Here is a 22,953-nt window from a genome sequence, read left to right as displayed (position 1 = left end):
AGCAGCTGAGTGGCCGTGATGAAGTTTCCTCTTCAGCTGCTGCTAAAGGCTTAGTGACAGACGTGAGCATTCCAGACCCGTACAGAAGAAACACAGCTAAAGAATAAAGAATCTACAGGACGTAACCAACCAACAACACAGTGGATATTATACCACAGTAATGCACTGTAACCGAAGCTCTCCATGTATTACTCCGCCACATACAGGTAACCTAGCATCGATGCAGCGCTTACAAGCCAAATACAAACCAAATGCGATGTCATTATATACCACTGGGGGGCGCTGGTTCCCATACAGGCACAGTGCAGAAACACTAAGCCATGTCTCCAATAGGCGGCGCAGACAAAGACACAGGCCCACAAAATAAATAAATAAGCCCAACGATTTGAAAATACTTTGGAAAAGCTTAAGTGTATATACTTTAAGCTGGAAATAAGGTGGCTGGAAATAGGGGACCCTTGTAATTCCACAGGTCTTGCTTACTTGCTTAATATATTTTTTAAAAAACTTCTTGAAAACTGTTTATTTAGGAGAGTAATGCGCTTCTGTTAGCTTCGATTTCCACAATTTTGACTAAAATGGACAAAAGTAGAGGCCGCCACGCTTACCTAGCAACGATGCAGCGCTTACACGCCAAACAGCACAGCTACAAACAGCGCAGCAATGGAACTACTTTAACTGGTGTAGTGTTTATAACCAAACAGATCCTATTTTCTCCTCCTTTTTAACTCTTTAAAATCTATTAATAAACAGTGATAATAGAACTGTGCTGTAATCACAAGCAATAATACTCTCGTACAGGTTCGTGCTCTATGAACGCAGCACAGCAGTGCCAATATCACTCGTTACAGCACGAACCTGGGGTGTATTATTGCTTAAACCTAACTGAAGTAATTGGCCACCATGAAGCACCATTCAACACTGTATATTTACAGTAATTTCTATATTAACAGTCACTGTTTCCTTCAGGACATTTGGTCTGTTTGAGCATTCCTAGTCTGGTCCATTTCAAGTCAAAACATCATGACTCAAAGTGAAATGGACCCTGAGGTGAGCCTGAGGTTTCTCACTGACAAGTACAAATAAATCTGCTAATTAGCCCAGGTTACGCCCATCCATCAAAAAACTCATTTAGCAAAAAAGATAACAAACCAGTTACAACACCTGCTTCCATCGGTTCTCTACAACCTTCTTACCCTCAAATCTGTTTCACAAATTCACAACGCGTTGAGCTTCTGCGAGAGCATGCTGGAGGATCATCACCACAGGGATTATTTACAGACTAATGATAAATTTATAACATTAAAAAAAAACTATATCCAACGAGGTCAATCCCATGCCAACACTTGAGTATAATCAGTGACATAAACCTGAAGAACCGTGCATCAAATCCAGGTATAAGAAGATATGAGACACGAGAAGGCGAGACGAAATGAGACAAGGCAGCATTAGAAGAGTCAAGACTATACTGTCAAGAAGCAACAAGACAAGAAAAGGTGAGACAGGATGAGGGAGAATATGAAAATGAGACAAGATGAGACAGGATAAGATGCAACAGGACAAGAGAAAGTGAAACTAAATGGTCAAGACCAGACAAGAGAGGATAAGATGTGACAAGACACAACAAGACAAAATGAGAAGGAACTAGATGTAGAAGAATCAAGATGAGATAGGACAGTGCAAGGTGAAATGAGAAAAGAAAGAACAGTATGACAAAGGCCGAGATGAGACAAGACAGGACAGAATAAGATAAGAAGAGACAGTAGATATGAGATAGGATGAGACAGAGTTAGATGAGACATGACGTGATGAGACAAGATGAGACAAGATGCAACAAGACAGGAACAAATGAGACAGGATAAGAGAGAATGAGAAAATGAGACAAGATGAGACCATAAGATGCAACAGGACAAGAGAAGATGAGATGTGACAAGACACAACAAGACAAAATGAGAAAGAACTAACAGATATAAGACAGGATAAGATAGGGGGAAAGTAGAAGAAACAAGATAAGACAGGCAAGAGAGGACAAGACAAGACAGGGCAAGGTGAAACAAGACAAGACAGAAAAGTATGAGACAGGGTGAGATGATATGAGACGAGACAAGACAAGACAGGAAGTGAAAGGGATTGACTGTTGGCCACCATTTCTCCACAACCTTCTTTCTCACAAACCAGCAAAAAAAAGGCTTTTAATAAAAAATAATGAAAAAATAATATTATTATATATTTAATATAGTCTCACATCTTTGTCTACAAACAAGCTGCTCTGGATCAACAGAAAATCCGCCTCCAGTGAGATCATCATTTTTACACGTGTTCCACAAACGCAGGCTGGGATTTTTCCCACATTTCACTATTTTTCTTCTCACTGATAAACTCCTCCCACCCTTTCCTCCATCTCATAAGTTCTCATCACTTCTTTGAATCTTTCCTATAAACATCAGCCAATCAGATTCCTCGTTCTCACTGTGAAGACACATCTGGTGTTTTCCACCAGGCTTGAGATCAAAACTGGGTCATATATAAACTACGGGCAGACCATCACTTCTGACGACACTAGTTGTGAGCTGGAATTTGCACTGTAAAAATGAAAATTACAAAAGGTTTTTTTCTAAAAAAGACAAGAATACATACATACATACATGTAATTGTACCAAATAAAAATCTAGAGTTTTGCTTGTATACAGACTTTTTTGTGGGCATACATATTTTTTTAAATAGTGTTTAGATGGCATTTGCATAGATTTTGACAAAACTAACAGTAAAATAAAATTAAAAAGTTACACAATATTAACATCATGATACTCACAAACACATTTTTCCTTCTGGTATATCAAGGAATTATACTGTATTATACTGCCTTTTGACTCCAGTTGGAGTGGCTCTAGTGGACTAAGGTGCTGATGCTATGATTGGGAGATTGCTGATTCAAATCCCGGTCATGCAGCTTGCCCTCAGCTGCTGGAACCTCAAGAGAAATATATACAGCTCTGGAAAAAAATAAGAGAGCACTTAAAACTGATGACTTTCTTTGATTTTACCAAATGCAAATCCTCTGGAATATAATCAAGAGGAAGATGGATGATCACAAGCCATCAAACCACCAAACTGAACTGCTTGAATTTCTTTTTTTCCACCAGGAGTAAAGCAGCATAAAGTTATCCAAAAGTAGTGTGTAAGACTGGTGGAGGAGAACATGATGCTAAGATGTATGAAAAAACTGTGATTAAAAACTATCAGGGTTATTCCACCAAATATTGATTTCTGAACTCATTATTTGAGGTCTGATTGAGAAACTGAAGTGGTCTCTTTATTTTGACATGAACAAAAAAACAAAATCCAACCATGCCACAGCACTAATTTGGCAGAGTTGCCAGAATATGCCTATTTTCTCAATTTATTTTTTAGGACTGTAGTGCAAAGTTAAAATATAAAATCAAGCTAGGTCTTTGTTTGAAGTCCTGCAGGCTGGTGTGGAGTATTTTATACGATCTGTTTCTGACCTCAGAGGCAGTATTTCACTAAGAAACCCAGTCAAACACAGTGACTTGGAGCTGGACCGCTGGGGTCATCTCCAAAACGAAACAAGTGAAAACCTCAGGAAGAAATGGCCTCGTTCCATCTGGCAGGAACTCAGAGGAGCGTTCCAGCATTAAAGAGCTAATATGTATATATACGTTTCTTCAGGCTCAGCGAAGGGAAAGCTAAACCCGTAGACGTGACGGACATGAACCTGCAAACGCATCAAAACGACAAACAATAACAATAACCCTCTCTGGATCTGACCCAGCAGACCCCGTTTAAGTCTATTAGCTGACGGCCGACGGCTTGACGTGTTTATAAAGGTAACTGGGAAACAATTCGCCCGAGGCTGAGCTGTGTTTTTCCTCCACAGCTACAGATGGACGTCGGGCTGAGCAGCTCTTAAACGGTTCCACTTCCATACTGCAATCTGCTCGAACGCTAATCAGGACAGACGGGATGCAGACGGTCAAATGAACATCTGGGATTAATCACACCAATCACAGAGACACGGCGGAGAAAAAGCTATATAACACGTTCTATATCAGCTGTCTTTCTAACAATTATTACATTAACAAACTTAATAAATGTAATGAAAATCTAGGCTTCTGATATAATAATGGTATTTAATTCAATCAAGGAAATGATTGCAATGATCAGGAGATTATTCGAGATGGTTTGAATCCCGGTCATGCAGCTTGCCATCCTCTGCCGGAGCCCTGAGAGAGCACAATTGGCCTTGCTCTCTCTCTGGGTGGGTACAGGGTACAGTAAATGGCGCTCTCTCTTTCCCCTCATCCTTCCTAGGGTGATGTGGATCAGCACAAGGCTGCGTCTGTGAGCTGATGTATCAAAACCAATAGATTTCAGCTAACTGGCAGGTAGTGGTGTTATCCACTGCGCCACACCAACCACTTCTCGTGTCGGTATTGCATTTTATGGAATGATGGTGCTCTATAATAAAGATAAGGAAGGTTGTGGTGATGATCATCCAATATTTTGAACACAGAAATGCTCCAAAGTTTAGTAGAAAGTTAAGTCTTTCCTGGACACTAGAGAGATTAGTTACTCCAACAAAAGAATGCTAAACTTTTTTTTTAATAACTTGATTATAAGAAGAAACAGTGAATGGTGTTCCCATCCATACTTTTATCCATCTAAATTTGTGTATAGTCCTATAATATTAATTCCTACATGCATTTTGGTGTCTCCTCATATCAGCGCTGATTCATTTCACTAGGCCTGTCTCGATTTATTTTCAGGCAAAAGTTTTAAGAGCCAAGCTGCTGAAAGGCTCAAGATTTAAGAGGTCAAGGGTGACTTCTTGATTACCATTCCCCTTTACGGAGAGAGAGCCGTGGATTAAGCTCCGACATGGATTAGGCCACCCAGGAATGCTATTCGCCCTGAGCTTTTACCCCCAAACATCCCCGAGATCTTTAACTAAGTGTCTTCAGAGATAAAGCCAACATAATTCATGCCGTAATCCGTATAATCGATTCCAGACCTGGATCTCTCCTCTGTTTCCCTGAAGGTACAGATGGAGACACTAAGTGACTGTGTGCACGAGAACTCTGGCATGAAACACAAGCCATTTGCGAACATTTGTTTGATATTGTTTGCAATCAAAAACAGAGCGGCGTTGGGTCCGTGCCCAACACCTGCAGCGATCTCATGGATTTATTTCAAAAGAGGAAGGAGAATATTTTATGAAACAAGTCGTCGTTCTTGGAAATCAATGGTTGGGGACTTGTCACAACTTGTTAGTGACAACTTAATACTGGCAAGCACTGCTGGCCAGGGTGATTAAAAATGAATGGTTTTAATTACTGTATGCTGGAGGTAAACAGGCAGTGATGTTAGAAATGAGAGGCTCATTACAGAAGAGCACTGATTAAAGACAAGGATGTTCTTGACAATTTGCAAGAGCAAGATGTTCTGAAAGGTCACTGAAAGGCAAAGAGCACTGGAGTTCACATCCTCTGAGCTTTGGCAAATAAAAAAAATTAATAGAAAAAGACCAAAGAGAAAAAAAATAATAATTTTATGCCTGGACAAAGAGGAACTTTGGAAAAAATATAAACAATGCCATATCAAGCCCTATACTACCCTACACTTCCTATACTACCCTATACTGCCCTATACTGCCCTATATTGCCAAACACTTACTATACTAATCTATATTTCCTATACTATCTTATATTACTTATTAGAGACTATCTACTCCCTACACTACTCTATACTGACCCTATACTACCTTATAACTACCCTATACCAACCTATACTCGCTATACAATCCTTTACTCCACATACTTCCCAATACTAATCTATACTACCCCATACTCTATATAAAACTCTATACAGAACTATACTGTGCATACAAAATTATACTGTGTATAAAAAAATTAATGAAGATTCTCTTATCAGTAAACAACTATTCCTACAGATGGTACGATCATGACAAACAGCTTTTCAAAGATTTCTTTCAAAATGATAAAAAGCCAAATCGGATGCTTATCTGAAAAAAAAAAGATGTATGGTGGACGTTGTCAGAGCAGAACAGAAATTTTAGGTTTAGGTGGGCACTAATTGTGAATGGCTGTAAAGTTTATTCTGTTAAAAAAGATTCCGCTCCTTCCTAGTCATGGTGGCGTATGTCATCCAAAGTTTTTTTATCTAACTGTACAACTTATATAGCATGCAGCATTTCTGATGCAATTTCGTAATTCTGCATAACGTTCAGAAAACATTTAGCTGGAAACTCAGCCAGTACACGTTTTGTCTTTCGTCAAGCTCCTGAGATCCAACCGTATGCCCTGTCATCTCAAAATTTCAATCCGTGCTAATTCACACTCAGGCTGTTTGATTTTGTGTAAAGCTCGACAGGTAGGAATAACACACACAGGGTCGGCAAAGTTCATGAAGGAAAAAAGTTCATGAAGGAGACGCATGAAGGAAAAGCAAACATCCAAGGGGCTATAGATGAAGAAAAGGACTGGATTAAGAAACGTCTGCAGTCCCACACTTGAGTAAGCAAAGAGCTGGACAGTATAAAAATCAACACGGAGTTTCGACTCCGGTCAAGACCTTTCCCATCTGCACAAACCAGCATCAATCTCTCAGCGGGATGATCTGTACGTCGCCTCGTTGGAACTAAAATGATGGGAGAAGAACTGAGCTTCAGAGAAGGACTACAGCAGTCTCGGTCTTGTTGTGATCAGACTCCCTGTAAAGACAGACTTACAGTGTTGCTTAATCAAATCTTGAAGTTGCAAAACTTTAAAACGCCAAATCCACGCCAAAAAGCTGTAAAACGCCAAATCCACCGGAAATCCTATTTAAACCTATAGTTACTTACACACAGAGGTGGGTAGTCCAGTTCCAGAAAGTAAAATTCACCCCAGGGATGGGTGGATTTTAACTTTTAACTAGTGTAAACAGAACTGTTCTAAACATCTAAACACCTACCTATCTTAACTGCACTTTTTTTCCTCCATAGACTAATTCTAACCGTTTGTTTCTGTGTTCCGAATTACTGGGTAAAGTATATAAACACTAATGTGTTATTCGTACAAATAACACAGGAATGAACTGCATGCTGTTCCTAGCGCTGTTGGTTATCTACTATTTGACGAGACGGCGTCGGTGCCCGGCTTCAGCTCTGCCTGTGGGCGGTCCCGAGCCGAGATGGGCGGGGCCATGAATACTAATTGACGGGTTGATGTAGACACGGTGCTTTTCCAGATCGACTCGTTTTTTTTCTGAATATTTTCATTTACTAGCTGCTGCAGAGAATGAAGAAGAGTTTCATCATGTGCAGCATCATAAACAACAAGAAAAAGTAGATTTTAGCAGGAGGAGAACTTTAAGTTCTTCAGATGTTGGGTGTACCACAGCATCATGGCTGCACAGTATCATGCAACAGAGTTTACGTATATTAGCACGGCTGAAAGGAAATGAAAACAAAGCAAAGCAATAAAAGCCAACAACTGTGAGAAATATGATGATATACAAAATGAGAGATTACATTTTACGCCTTCTGGAAGTTTAAACAACAGTAATGGATTTATCTCAGCCTAACTACAGTATCGTCTACACCAACACCGCAGGCTAATTCTCTACGGCAGCTGACGAAACACTGAAAATCCCCATAAAACTGCACTCAATATCCCCCAGAATACATAAATATTCTGTAAAACCCGCTCTGATGGTGTGTTTCTGTGCTGGTGTTGGGGGAATTGAAGGGCGGCTGTTTGCTTTGCTCGTGTATCGAGTAGCAAATCGTCCTCCTTCAAGTGTATCCGAGTGCCAGCTCTTATCCACGTTTGATTTCCGAGATATTTTCCAGTTGTTCGTTCAGGGCAGCCAAGAGGGAGTGGATGGAGGTGAAAATGCAGATCCTCTCAGGTTTCCTCCAGCCTTTAACAGGTCCAGGGAGAATCCTCTACGCCTGTGTGGTATGCAGTATGCAGGCTTGGTGTATTCCCAAGTTAAATAGTAGTTTCCTTAGTTCTGCTTTTGAAAGGCCAAAGCTCATAAACTGAAACACAGTGTGATGGAGAGAAAGTACCATATTTTTCGAAAGGCTATAAGGTGCACTTAAAATCTTTAAATTCTTCCAAAAACGTGCTCATTATTTATGAATTCAGATAAAACCACTCTGTTATACCGGAGATTCAGTAAAGTTTCTCCAGCACTAAGGCTGGAGCAGTATTAGCATTATCCACTAACCGTGTTAAGTGCTAAGCACTAGCTCTTTCGCCGTTCAGAGATAAGTATATCAGACTGTAGTCTGCACGTTTACCATGTTAAAACAAGCTACCTGTGGACAAAAAAACGCTATAGCTAATATCACCCAGTCTTACCAGAAAACTAGTATTATTAGCGATTAGCCACTAATACTAATGCTGCTGCACCCAGCCTTAGTGGAAATCTGGAAATCCAAACCTTCTATTAACAAATGGAAGTGCTTTACTCACCCAGATAAACAGTTTTCAGGAGGGAAATCTGTGTAGATTAACAACCACAAAAAAATTACAAAAATGGGGAATCATTACATTTTTTTTTTTTAGCTCAGTCCTCGGCGGATTGTTTAGAAAATATGCGTATGTTAGTATGCGGGAGGCGCCGGTAACCAAGATAAGATGGATAAACACTTCATAAATGAGGAGCGTTTTTTATATAATTTAGATTAAAAAGGTCTGTAAAATGTCTGTATGCAAAATCACAATTACTGCATTTTGAAAATCACATTAAAACTGTAAATTAAAACTAGCACTAACTAGATCTTACAATGTAGGACCACCACAGTAAAATGTCCTTTTTCTGATGTCACTGGATCACTATAAAGTCCTGTAGAGGGTGTAAAAGGAGAGCATCACATCAAGGGACTCTCAGATGCTTGAAGTAGAATAACTGAATTCTGAAGCGTACCTACATAAAGGAGTGTACTGTGATAAAGAATCGTTTTGCCCTCATTAAGGAGTGTAATGAGAGTGAGGCGAGAGGGTGGGAGAAAGGAGGGATTGGGATTAGTAAGAGGAGAAGGTTATAGTGAACGAGGGTGAAATAGAGGACAAACTGTGAGATAGAAAAGTAGAAAAGTCAGACAATAAGAACAAAGCACACATTAAGTTATGGAGGGCGGTGTTTGAGGCTACAGGGTTCTACATCTGTACTAATTAGTCTTTGCTTATACTGAATTCCTGCCAGGGAACACGTTCAACCATAATATCATATATATTATATAGAGTTGTAGACACTGTCTTTACACCCAGGGACTAAATAATAAATAAAAATATGATGTACATTGGCAACTACATGTCTTTATGTTTTGTTTTTTCTATGTGAGCAAATTTACAGTGAGATATTAAGGCTTTTTATTCATATTTTAAATTTATTTCAAATTTTGACCATTTTTTCCAATTTATCTGGCCATTTGTCCATTTGAACGTACAATGTTGAAACAATGTTGCCATATCGACTTTGATTTACTTTGCAAAATCAAAAGCAAATCGTTGATTCACTGTCGAAATGCCAGATAGAATGAAAAAAAATATCTGTGCAGATAATAATTAGGTCAATATATCCAATTTTATTACCGGAAATAGGAAAATTCAAGAATAAATCCTATGTATTGGCTTGGTTTTGGTACCTTCTTTGTGAGAACACGGCCACTCTTTCTTAAATCCCAACAGCATTAAAAGTCCTGAACTTTCATTCACCTTTCAGACTCCAAACACTCCACCAAAGATGAGATAGCTCACCTGTTGCTCTTGCCAATAACGCCAGGCTTTGGCCTGAGTGGAGAATTTTTCATTTAAATAAACAATGCCTTAACAAAGAACCAACGAACGAGAGTCACACGCTAATAACCCCATTCAAATTCACATTTCAAACTGTGCCCATCAGATTATGGGACTCTGCTTTCTATTGTTTCCAAACACCCTCGCGTGTGATTGGCCTACGTGACCGATGCTTCTCAGTAATGACCTTTCCATGAAGGAAATGCACAATAATTCTCATATTTCACAGGGTAATAAGGGTCCTGTACCCCAAAGCATGAGTTAAATTAGCCTGAATTCAAGCTTTAAATATCAGCTATGATCTATTGATTGAACTGATTGATTGTAGAGCAGCTCCAGGCGGCCCAATAATGATGGCCATCCCTACTTCTGGCAGAGGTTTAATAATAATTCCAGCTTTATTGGTTGTTCTCAGAGTTGGGTGCGGTTTTTCAGCAATTAAAGGGTGATTTGTAGCAACAATATGGTATTAAAATGTTTGTAGTCTTGATTTACTTCAGTAAACCCCCTCTTTCTTTCCCCTCATCACTCCTAGGGTGATGTGGATCAGCACAAGGCTGCGTCTGTGAGCTGATGTATCAGAACCGAGTCGCTGCGCTTTCCTCCGAGCGTTAGCGCTGCTGTGATGCTACTCGGCAATGCTACAGCATCAGCAGTACTTCACAAAGTTTAAAATAAGGTGTACACCACTCAAGGTCTATGTGATCACTGGCCCTAGCCATTAGTGTCTTTTTGCATGTGTGTGGTCAGTTTTACAGATGGGTTAGATGCTAAATTCTAAATGACGAATTAGAAACTGCTGAGGACAGAGACGATAAAAGATGGTCTTAATCTCTTAATCTGTGTCTCTCAAAGGCACAGAAAACTCACTGAATTATTCATTCAATTAGCGTCCTGACTGGGAGATGAGGCGGTGACTCCCCAGTGATGGGGGTGACCGAGTTTTAGGGGTCAGCGGTGCTTCGAGAACCCACAGCAGTGATAACAGACCGTCACGGCTGAGCGGCAGAACAATCTGTAACTCGTCTCCTCCTTTCCTGCACTCAGTCTTCTTAAAGAAGAACTCTGGTGTAAAATGAGTTTTGGTGACTTTTGTTGTAGTAAAACATGATAAAAAGTTCTTATCTTTGATGAATAGCACACCTCCGTTCTCCCACAGCGTTCAGAGATACAGAAATTATAACAGTTTCTCCCCAAACACCCTTCAGACTGCGTGATACGGGGCATAATTTACCCCGATATATCTAAAGCTTTTTAAACCGTTATCCAGCTCAAAGTAGCTCTACTTTGCCTACTTGCTAGAATCCGAGAGGAGAGTCCTGACATTTAAAACGAGGCATTAATAACTTAAAAAACAGTGCACAAGAAGATAATTAAAAAACACTGTTTATGTCCCATAATGCTAGCTTCAGCTCCGAGCGCCGCCATTACTGTACTGATTATGACATAGACATATATACATAGACTCTGCATAGCGTAGTGGTGTAATAAGCTTCTTGTGCTCTTTTTTTAAGTTATTAATGCCTCGTTTTAAATGTCAGGACTCTCCTCTTGGATTCTAGCAAGGAGGCAAAGTAGAGCTACTTTGAGCTGGATAACGGTGTAAAAAGTGATTGATCAGGGTAAATTATGCCCCGTATCACCCAGTCTGAAGGGTGTTTGGAGAAACTGTTAAAATTTCTGGATCTCTGAACGCTGTGGGAGAACGGAGGTGTGCTATTCATCAAAGATAAGAACTTTTATCATGTTTTACTACAACAAAACTCCATTTTACACCAGAGTTCTGCTTTAAATGAGACTTCAGTCAGTCAAGTAAGGTTGATTCAAGCCAAACTACACCACATGCTGCCCTATGTAGGAGATACCCAATCACTAACAAGCAGGTAGAGTGTCTTATCTCCTGAAGAAGAGCCTGAAAGACTTCTGATTGTCATCACATGTCTTTGTGAAGATAGAGAAATCTAGGATAAGAGAAAAGACTGAGAAACTAAAAGTGCTTTCTTTGAGTGTATTGAAACATCAGAGGATCAGAAAGACCAGGCCTCGTCTTTTTGAAGAATGTCTACTTTTTGAAGATGTTCCCAAACATGACCCTCTCTCTGCAGCTCTTTAGGATAAGATAAAGAAGATCACTGTCAGAATTCTGAACATTTTGGCCCTTAAACCTTAAAAAAATGACTTTTTGATTGTTTATCATGATCACAAGACTTCACACTAACATATTTTTTTTCGCACTATAAGGTGCACTTAAAATCCTTTAATTTTCCCAAAAATCACTACTGGAGCAGCTTTAGCATTACCCGCTAATTGCTTTAAGTGCTAGCTCTTTCGTTGGCAAGTTCAGAGGCAAGTATTATCGGCCTGTAGCCTGCTGCTAACCCCAGCTAACACTGCTGGAGCAGCATTAGCATTTGAATGGCGAGTATATAGGATTGTGGTCTGCGTACAGCGGTAAAACAAGCTACCAATGTTCCTTACTAGTGTCACATAATGCACCTTAAATTACAGTGTGCCTTATATATAAAAATAGACCAGTAAATAGACGCCTTATAATCCGATGTGAAAAAAAAAATTAAGAGCTTTATTTATAAAGTTTTAAGATATCAGAAATCAAGATTTGGAGGAATAACCCTGGTTATAACTTTTCATGCATCTTGGCATCATGTTCTCCTCCACCAGTCTTACACACTGCTTTTGGATAACTTTATGCAAAAATTCAAAAAAGCAGTTCAGTTTGGTGGTTTGATGGTTTGTGATCATCCATCTTGCTCTTGATTATATTCCAGAGGTTTTTAATTTGGTAAAATCAAAGAAACTCATCATTTTTAAGAGCTGTATGTCCACAGGTTGGACAATTTTAGAGAAAATTGGCATTTGATGAAAACGGGGTTGACTTAGATGGAAGCCACAGCTATTGCATATGCCCCCATTACACCAAGCAAAGTGACCCACTGCTTCACCGAGTCCATCTTCTAATTAACAACATTCTTCATCAAGCCTGTAGGCTCTGTTCAGCGTCCAATCCCTGACAGGTTCATTAACTCAAAACGCACAGCGCAGAGCTATCCCTGACATCTACAGATGTCTCACAGTCAGGGGTCGTTGCCATGATTCCAGATGGCACCAGCAGCTATCAGGAACTACTTCCTACAAGCCACATTCCAGGAACCATGCTCTCATGCAGCATATGGGAATAAAGGCAGCCACCTTGTCAGTTTGTATTGTAATTGGAAACGGCAGGTAACAGGAACTGTGGAGGTCAAGCTGAGGTCTGGAAGACCTAGAAACATTTCCAAAAAGAATGTTTGTAAGATTGCAAGAAGGTAAAATCAACCCCCAACCGGCTTTGAGGAAGATCCTGAAGTTGTGGTGCACTGTTCTACTGTGCAGCAGCACCTGCACTAATATAGTCTTTATTAAAGATCCTAAAGCATCCTCTAAACACCACATTTAGTGTAAGACATTTTTAAAAGAACACCTAAACAAGTCTAATGTGATCAAAATCTCACAAAACCTAAAGCCGTTTTGCAGAAAGAATGGGCCAAAATCCCCCAATAAGATCTAAGAGGCTGAAGCCTGAAGTGGGCTCAACAGTTGTGTTGTTTTAAAGCTTTAAAACACCTTTAAATCTAAATTATCTTGAGAATTGATGTCCAAATCCTGGGTTAAAGCTGCATTGGCATCAGCAGCCAAAGTCTGAAACAGTACAATCAGAGCTAGGTGCAGTACAGTCAGTCCTACAGGTGTGTTGGGTGCCTAGCTGGATGTCTAATGATGCTTCATGATGCATTTTAATTAAATTTAAATTATATAAAATCTATATTGTGAAAATAGCAGTATTCTGCAGTCAATTTTGTTTGTTTTACCATTTACTGTGCAACTTTTATTGTGTATATATGCATGCACTAAATATTTTTAACTTTAGTTTTATAGTAGATTTTTCATATTTTTTCGAGTCTTGAAAAGTTAAAGGTCTTAGACTTAAGACATAAGTTTATTTTTAGTTTCTACTGAAACTACATGAATTAAGTTCAGAATGTTTTTTTTAAACATTTATTTGGTGGAAATAGTGTGTTCTTAAAGTTACCAAAATATATTTTTGTGTTTTTTCTTATAGCAAAAAAAAAAATGTAAAGATAGTAATATTATTTTAGGACCATATCGCCCACCTATAAGATACAGTATGTCTTTTAGAAATCAGGTTATTCTGTATTTGCATAACTATTTACAGAAATCGAGAAATATTTGAGTATTTTAGTATATTACTGTATACAGTATTTAGGCCATGAGAACAAGACAGGCTTTCAGGATTTCCCCAAAATTACAATTACAGTTATGTTTCCTGGTAAAATCTAACAGACTGACGTCATTATTCCTCATTATTCCTCATTACTCATCATTACTCATAATCTTCATACCACAGACTCCAGGACACGCAGCCGTCAGGGCTGTAGTTATAAAACCTCATTATGTCATTCACAACCACAAGATCTGTTTACTTTGGGTTTAATCCACTCGTCTATCATTTCATCTGTCAAAAAGAAGCACTGGAGGGGGAATTACTCTGGAAAATCTCCGGAAATTATGCCAGGAGCCACCACTTTTTATATCAGTCTGTCAGCATGTTTTGACTTTCGAGGTTAAGCAAACAAAAAGGCGTCGACTCTTCAAAAACAATAAATCACAGCGGTCCAGCCGTCTGACGTCAGCCGGGCAGAGGGCTCTATATAAATATATATTAATGATAATAACATGCTTATAAGTTGATTTATAATCATTCTTTATTAAAATTATTTAAATATTCAAATTTCCAGTAAGGTTTTGAATATAATAAACACATTTAACCCTGTAATGTCCTCATAAAGAAAGGAACTGAGGAATGATTAGATTTTTGTATGTTTTGTGGTCTCTTTAAAGACCACAGTTTTTGAAATATACACCTATAATAAAGATTGAGATAACAAAGGTGGTACAATCATAATACTATAAAAAAAAATAAAAAATAAAAATAATAATAATAATGATAAAAATAATTAGTTTAGAAGTTCTATTACATAGTTCTATTCATCAAAATATTCTATTCATCATTAAAATATGCCAAAAATTAAAATATTTCCTTTAAAGAGGAACGAAAAAAAAAAAAAAAACTAACCCTTAATGGATTTCTTACTCAAACATACGAGGTTGGGCATTATAAGATGGAAAAATCAGGTTGGGTTAAGCACCTTCTTTAATAAGGTGGTAGCAGATTAGAAACAGACTGGGTATCTAATTTTGAGCTTCTTACTATTTCCATTCCACCTTAAATGATGCTGCAATACCTGTATGTACTAGTTTCAGAGCACAGATGCTGAATCTTTTAAGGTGGAACATAAAATTTAATAAGAAACTGCCTAATAAGAAGCCAACTTCAGCTTTGTACAGTGTTCGTCAAAAAGGTTTCTCATAAATATCTCAAAGGACTCTTGGCTTCTTTGAAGATATACTGTGAGCTTCGTGACTCTTGTGTCGTAAATAAATGGCGCCTCAGAGTCGTTGGGTATGTTTGAGCGAGGCGTTTTCATGCTGGAAGATAATAGGAAGCACACTGGCAGCGGAGAGGACGAGGCGCTGTCCGAAACCCGCCTGACTCTGAGGAACTTTCCTGTCAGGAAGCCGCAGAGTCCTGGCTGGATCCGGAAGGTTCTGGAGGTCAGAACTGGGATGAGCTGATAACAGAAGAGACTCTGGGGATGAGCGCCAGGGTGGCGGGACTGGCCAGACTGATACCCTGTGGGATGCCTCGGGATTTATCACCAGAGTCGAGGCTTTATCTGTTGGGTTGTGGGTTTTGGACACTGTAACTGCTGACCACATGCGTGTGATAACATTGTGTAAAAAGTGATAAGGTTTAAGATCTTTTTTTACAGAAAAAAGAGACGAATTTGACAGTAAAAGGAATTTACAGCACTGTGCAAAAATCTTAACCCCCAAACCCCAAAATTTTTAGGGGGGGGGGCGATATGACCCTAAAATAATATCATGATTTTATATGGGTATATCAGTGTAAAATGTTCAATAAATGGCTGAGCTCAATTGTTTTGCTGTTTCCTGTTTTCTTAGAAATGTTAAATAGTTAAATAGATTTAATACTCTTGCTATCCTTTAGTCTCGTCTTTGTATTGTAGTTTAGTTTCTTAGGGCCCTATCGTACACCCTGCACAAGGCGTGTGAGCAATGCCCATTGCTATCTTACACCCTGTCAACAGTCTATTTCCACGCCTTGCCCCTGCACTGTTAAAATAGCGTCAGAGTTTATGAACCTAGACAACAGCCAATCATCAGAGTCCATTCCTATAGGTGCACCGAAACCCGACTTTTAACTCAACTATAAACAGAATAAAGAATAAAATAACATTACTGTTCCCGTAAATGAGCTGCTGGTGATTTGCGCCAAAGTCAGAGCTCACCTGACTCTTAAAGGGAATGACTGGCATTCTGGTTTATTTTACCTTGCGCTCAAAACTCAGCCATTATTAAAAAAGAGAATTAGTACTTGCCTTTTCACATTCACTTTCAATTTCACTTTCACAAGGCGTTCACAATACCAAAGACACATGACATGCCTCTAAATCCGCGCATTAGCTCGCTAGGTGCACCGGATTATAAGGAGCATTTTATGCGACACTAGTAAGGAACAGGGGTGTTGCCATGTTTTCCTTCGAATTGGCGAGACCTGTAAAGCTAACCTATTCTTTTTTTTTTTAATTCTTAAAAAAAACATTTTCAAACAAGTCAAACGAGCGCTGGATGTAATTTTACACAGATTTCTCTACTGAAAACTGTTTATTTAGGTGAGTAAAACACTTTCGTATTTCCGTATTTTTTTTTTTGTATTTACAGCAAGCATAGATTTCCAGATTTTATTAAGGCTGGAGAATTAGCATTAGCATTAGCAGCTAACTGCTAATAGTGCCTAAATTTGCTACACTGAGGAACCCTGAGTGTTCTGATAAACCAGGGGGATATCAGCTAGCGGTTTGTGACACATACCTTGTTTTAACACAATTAACACACAGACTACAGACGGATAATTCTCACCTCTGAACAGCCAAATGGCTAGCACGGTTAGCGGGTAATGCTAATGCTGCTCCAACAGTGGTAGGCGGGTTAGCAGCAGTCTACAGGCCAATTATGCTCACGGCCGAATGGCTAACCCAGTTAGCGGCTAATGCTAATACTGCTGTATAAAGCTGAACTTCAGCAGCGTGGCTTTACTGCTCCTTAATACCTGACTGGTAGAATTCATACATAATTATTATTAAATATTATATGGATTGTAAGGCACACTGTCGATTTTTGGGATAATTAAAGTATTTTAAGTGCTCCTTATAGTGTGAAAAATGTAATCTTCCCATCCTTCACCGTCTGTGATGCAGAAAGTGTGTTAGTAAAGTAAGGGTTAACAGCACTGTAAACGACTTCAGAGCTGCTTCCTCTGGATGTGCTGTATTTTAATAAGGGCACTGACCCCGCTGATGTCCTGAGGGCTGTGCGGATGTATAGCGAGACAGTTAGATCTGATGCTAATAGCTCTCACCTCATTAAACCACAACCCTGACAGGACAGAATGCTAAATGTTAAAAATTGCCATGTTGAAAAGGATCTGAATAAAACACTGCTGCCTTTTCACTAGTGGCTTCATTCACACTAGAACACAATTTGTAATGCTGTTAATGTTGAATTAGTGACGTTATTTGTTGCAACTAGTTCTGTTGCCACTAGGGAATAAACTAATGTCGTGTTCATTCATGTTTAACCTTTTGATGAACAACATATGCACACCCCCTCTAATGCACGACATGGGTCAAAAATGACCCGCATTCATTTTTTAAGGAACTTCATGTATGGTTATATGAGTGTTTCTATGATATATCTTAGCAAAAAATGATTTCAGTCATTAATTGTCCAAGGTATTGCTTAATTAACTTGTTTTTAATCATAGTAAATCCTTATTTTATTTTTACCTTTCTTAGTTTTTTAATAAAAGCCCTTTTTGTATCACTACTCCTCTAATGCAGACATGGGTCACAAATGACCCGCATTCGTTTTTTTTATGGAACTTCATGTATGATTATATGAGGGTTTCTATGATATATCTTAGCAATAAATTAATAATAATAATTCAGTCATTCAGTAATCAAGGTATTCCTCAGTTAACGTGTTTTTGATATTTGTTATTCCCTCTGCTTCAGTCATTTCCAAGTACTTTCCAAATTATGACCCTTAATGCTGTTAAAATATGTTGTTAAAACACTTTACATGCCCTTTTTATCTGTTTTTAAATATTTCCACCTCCAGGTAATATCGGTAGTGTTTAATTGCACGTCTCACAGGTTCAATTCAGGATGTTGGCAGAACAGCCATCCTTCCACATTTTCAGAAGATGTTTTTTTAGACATTAACACTTTTTAATTCTAAAGCCAGTGACTCTGAGACACAAACTGCTTCTAAAAAATGATGTAGGGAATAAATATATGGAAATAGATGGAGATTGTGTATTTAACCCTTTTAATAAAATGTATAATCGTCAGTGAATGATTTATTATTGATACTGAATGATTTATAGTAGATAATAGGTTGTTAACAGCAGGATGGGTTCTGACCTGTATGGGAGAGCTGCAGTCGAGGTCCATTCTGGCTCCAGGTCTCACTGGCTCTGAATGCAGGCAGCATAACCTGGATCAGAACAGCCAGCAGCGGCCCAGTCCTCCCCGACCCCACAGCCCTCATCTCCAGTTTCCTCTGCTTACAGTGGAGGGAGTCTTCTCTGTTACATTACCTTTATTCTGCTGAGGAGAAATATATATATACACACATCAGACACGGAGAAATCAGACATAGAGTTTTAACAAACTTCACATTTTCACTGCTAAAATGTAGCATTCACTGGAGATCAAAGCTGTACTAAGTATATAAGCTTTATACAGAATACCATACACCTATATAAATACTAGATATGAATAAGATACAGTGGAACTCACAATGAAGAATGTTGACAGTAGATCATGTGTATATATACTAGCGGATTTTTTAGACTATAAGGCACGCTCTTTTGGACTAAAATCCTTAAATTTTTCCAAAAATCGTCAGTGTGCCTTATGTATGAATTCTACCAGTCAGGTTTTAAGAAGTTATAGAGTATTATGGACTTAGCGCTGCTAACCAAGGCTTGCTGCTTACCACCACTGGTTATACTGCTAACCGCAACTGGCTAGCGCTGCTTACCGCGACTAGTTATATTGCTAACTGCGACTGGTTATACTGCTAACCATGGACAAAATATGAAATCTAGTTTTACTGTTAATAAATGGAAGCGCTTTAATCACCCAAATAAACAGTTTTTAGGAGAGACATTTATGCAGATTAACATCCAGCACTCGATTGACTTTAAAAGATTTTTTTTTAAGAACTTACAGTTTTGTTTACTACGGTGCTTCCCTTCTTACCTATTAAAAAGAAAAAAATGTGACACCCTTGCCCACTTTGAGTTTGGGCATCATTTCTAGTGTCGCTTAATGCGTCTAATCCAGTGCGCCTCATATATGAAAAACACAATATTTAAGATTTTAGCTGTTTAGTACTGTAGACATGTCCCTGATCTGATTATGTGTTGGAAATTAGGCAATCGCAACATTTTTTAAGATCAGAATGAGGTGGAAAAGTTCTGAATTACTGATTTATCAGAAATGTAACGTTCACTATAAACTGTGTAGTGAGAATGCTCATACTGTTGTTCCAAATATAATATTTTTTTTTTTTTTTTTTTTTTTTTGTATTGCATCTCCAAAGCATAGGATCAGGACTCGGTACCAAATGATTTAGACTTAAGAGCAAAAACAATGTGATCGGGACGTCCCTACTCTTTAGCAAACTTAACTGTAAACATCTCAAACTCGAAAAGCTTTAACCATTTCTTAAACTTCACCACTTTTAACCACTTTTGCTACAGAGCATGCCCATTTATGGCTAGAGAATAGCTGGATACTCAGCAGCCCTCTGGATTGATGAATGACCAAACAAGGGGAAAAATAGGCCCTTTTCCTCTTCAACTGGAGGACGCTTTGCCTCAACACGGTTGAAGAGGCTCCAGATGACATTCCTGCAGAGCGACACTGATGCCCTGATGATGCTTCTTATTTTCTGAACAGTGGTGAACTCTGTGGTGAAACCCTGAAGGCCTGAGGCGATTCATCTAACTGCACATCCTGATCTGTGGAGCCAAAATCCTTGTCTGAGACATCCAGAGCTCATCAGTACCTTACAGAGTTACTAAACCCCCTGATTTTAGCTGGGAGGGGTAGTTTGGGAGGGGCACTGAGTGATGTATGGGTTTAGGGGCAGAGAGCTGATTAGGCTAAATATTATATAAATATTATTTAATAATAATAATAATAATAATTATTATTATTATTATTATTATTACTATTATTATTATTATTATTATTATTTATAAAGCACAGTGCTGTACATACAAATAAAAAGGAAAAAAGGAAAAATAACCATAACATTGTAATTTAACAGCAAACTTAAATTGCATTACCATATGCTAAAAAAAGCCCTTTTTTAGCCAAGTTCTCAGCAGTATCTTCTAGAGAAGTGCTTCAGAACAAGAGGTGATGGCTGGTACTTAAGAGCAACAAAGTCATAAAGGGTAAATGTGATTATCTGACCGACCAGAAAGCCGATACCTGATGCTGAAACGTGTAAGCAGCGCTCCAGCACGTGACCTCCACTGGACGAGGGTTTTTTCGCCGCGGGGGAAACTGAGGCATTGTTTAGAGAAGTGTTCCCAGGGCTAATCAGCCCCCCGCAATCTCCATTCCCTTTCCCTACAGAGGTCACGCTGTGTAAACAAATTGCTTGTGTAACCTCGAAACACTCAAACGAGTCCTATAAAGCCACCATAAACATCATAAATAGATTCCGCAAAGGGAAACAAACACGTGCTGGAGATGCTAAACACTGAGAGGACGCTTATTTCAGATGAATTTTATGAACTTTGTTTATATTGAATTTAGTTTGACCTCATTGTCGCTTCTTCTCGCTCCACACTGGATGAGAAAGTCTGAAAATAGGAACTAGGAAAACTGATTGAATGGGTGGGTGAACCTCCCATTCAATGGCCAGGCCTTTTTCCCATGCGAGAGGGTTATTGTGGAGTGAGCCATAGAGCCACACTTATGCTACCGTGAGGACCCCCGGGGAGAGATTTTAAAGCAGGCAAAATGAGCTTAGGGCTAAACATATGCAAAAATGAACACTGGCACTTTTTTCCACCCTTTCACGAACTCTAAAGATACGCCAATTAAGCTCCAACTGCGACATAAAGCGACATAAAAACACGTATACCACAATCTTCTATTACAGACAAAAACCATCTGCTGACAGACGAGAAGCCTCTGACCCTGTTAGGTACTTATTAATTAAACTCAAAACCCATTGTTAAAAAGAAATAGTTGCACCCAAAAGGAATCAACCAATAGACATGAAACTTGGTGGGTAGTTTCACATTTTCACATCTTGCACCCGCACCGTTAAAAAAAAACGCGTCAGAGTTTAGGAATACATCTACACTGATGGTCTGATGGGCGTGCTGACAGCAGGAAACACAGGTGCACCACTGACTGATTAAAACCCTGACAACAGTCATCAGTCACTCTCGCAATCCTATATTAGCCAGGTCAGTCTTCTTGTGCTGAGACGCACAAAAGCACTGCACTGTTAAGATACGAATATGGCAAAGTCAGAGCTCACCTGGCTCTTAAAGGGAATGACGTCTTTACGCCCAAAATTTTACCAAACATTGTACGTGACACCAAAATACTTTATCATCACAATGGAACGATGGAACAGTAACAAAACAAAGTTTGCCTTTAACATTAGGGAAATAAATATTTTTTGAGGTAGAAAAGGAGAAACCGCAATAAAAAAAAAAATAAAAATACTCCCCTCACTAGACATCTTTTTTTTCCAAATAGAATTATTCTTAGAAAAATAATAATAAATAAGGGATTTTCTTCCTTTCAGTGAAATTCTGTTTATTCTTAAATTTAAAAGGGGGGGGGGGTGTATTGATCTTTTTATATGAGTATTGTTTAATATCAATACCATTGTTGATATCAATATTATCGATATTTGGATCAATTCGTCCACCTCTGACCTGTCCGATGCGCTATAGATCACTAAAATAGGGCCCATACTGCTGCTGCTGGCATCTCAATAGCTTGCCATGAATTTACAGATGCTATGTCATGACGAAATCCATTGCCAGACCTTTCCTTGACTGAAAAGGTATATGTTATATGATGCTAAAATGCCAGGACTTTTGGTACTGCTGCATAAATTCACACTAATTCAGTATATTATGTAGTTTAATAAATATTACCAAGAGTTTCAGCATATCAGTCTACATTTTTTACATTTTATTGTTCCTCTTACTTTATATCCATTATGAATTCTACAATCTTCTTTCCTCATAAAACCACAGCAGTCCGATACTTCCGTTTGGTCGTGTTATCGCTTCATGTTCTTAACTCCTGGGGATCTACTTAAGACTCACAGATCCAGAGGGGGATGATTAGGAGGCATCAGACGATCTGGACGAGATGACAGGTTTATGGCGGCACTACGGTAAGATGTTAAGCTCTAGGTTGATTTACGGCCCCAATCTCACCTCATCTGGACCCACGCCTGAAGATGGATTTACAGCAGTGGCCAGAGGAGTTAAATAGAGGAGTTAAATGGTTAAATGCAGGTGCTCGGCTTTAGAAAAGCGAGCCGAGATTGGGTGTGGAGGGGGGAGTCTTGTTAACTTCCTCCAAAACACTGCGTAAGCATTAATCAAAGACAACCAACATTCTTCACTGAGTCACAACACATGTTTTCCGCAAGGTGGAAGCCATCTGCCTGACAGTAATGCAGCAAGAAATATACTTAATATTCATTTAGAGCTTCTAATGCTTGTGTCAACAGCAGCGGAATTCATCCGGGAGAAGAGAAGGTATTTGAATTACGCTGTGGAAATATAACAGGAGTTCCCCTTCTTCAGTGGCTCTGATTTATAGGGAATAAGAACATGGTT

The 22,953-nt window shown here is 38.8% G+C and overlaps 1 protein-coding gene across 2 annotated transcripts in view; it reads right to left on the bottom strand.

The window, feature by feature from the left end:
* Positions 1–22,953, bottom strand: part of si:dkey-49n23.1 (semaphorin-3D) — a 70,654-nt gene that overhangs the window by 29,040 nt on the left and 18,661 nt on the right. Inside the window, exon 2 of one of the 2 annotated variants that reach the window (XM_022682199.2) lies at positions 18,476–18,661. In XM_022682199.2, coding sequence (XP_022537920.1) covers positions 18,476–18,602 — 127 coding nt within the window. In that variant the 5' untranslated portion in view covers positions 18,603–18,661. The remainder of the gene's footprint in view (positions 1–18,475; positions 18,662–22,953) is intronic. The other variant, XM_022682200.2, reaches the window with a different exon arrangement.

Source organism: Astyanax mexicanus, chromosome 24, assembly GCF_023375975.1.
Source record: "Astyanax mexicanus isolate ESR-SI-001 chromosome 24, AstMex3_surface, whole genome shotgun sequence".
Taxonomy (NCBI): Eukaryota; Metazoa; Chordata; class Actinopteri; order Characiformes; family Acestrorhamphidae; genus Astyanax; species Astyanax mexicanus.
This window is presented reverse-complemented; position numbering and strand designations above follow the sequence as displayed.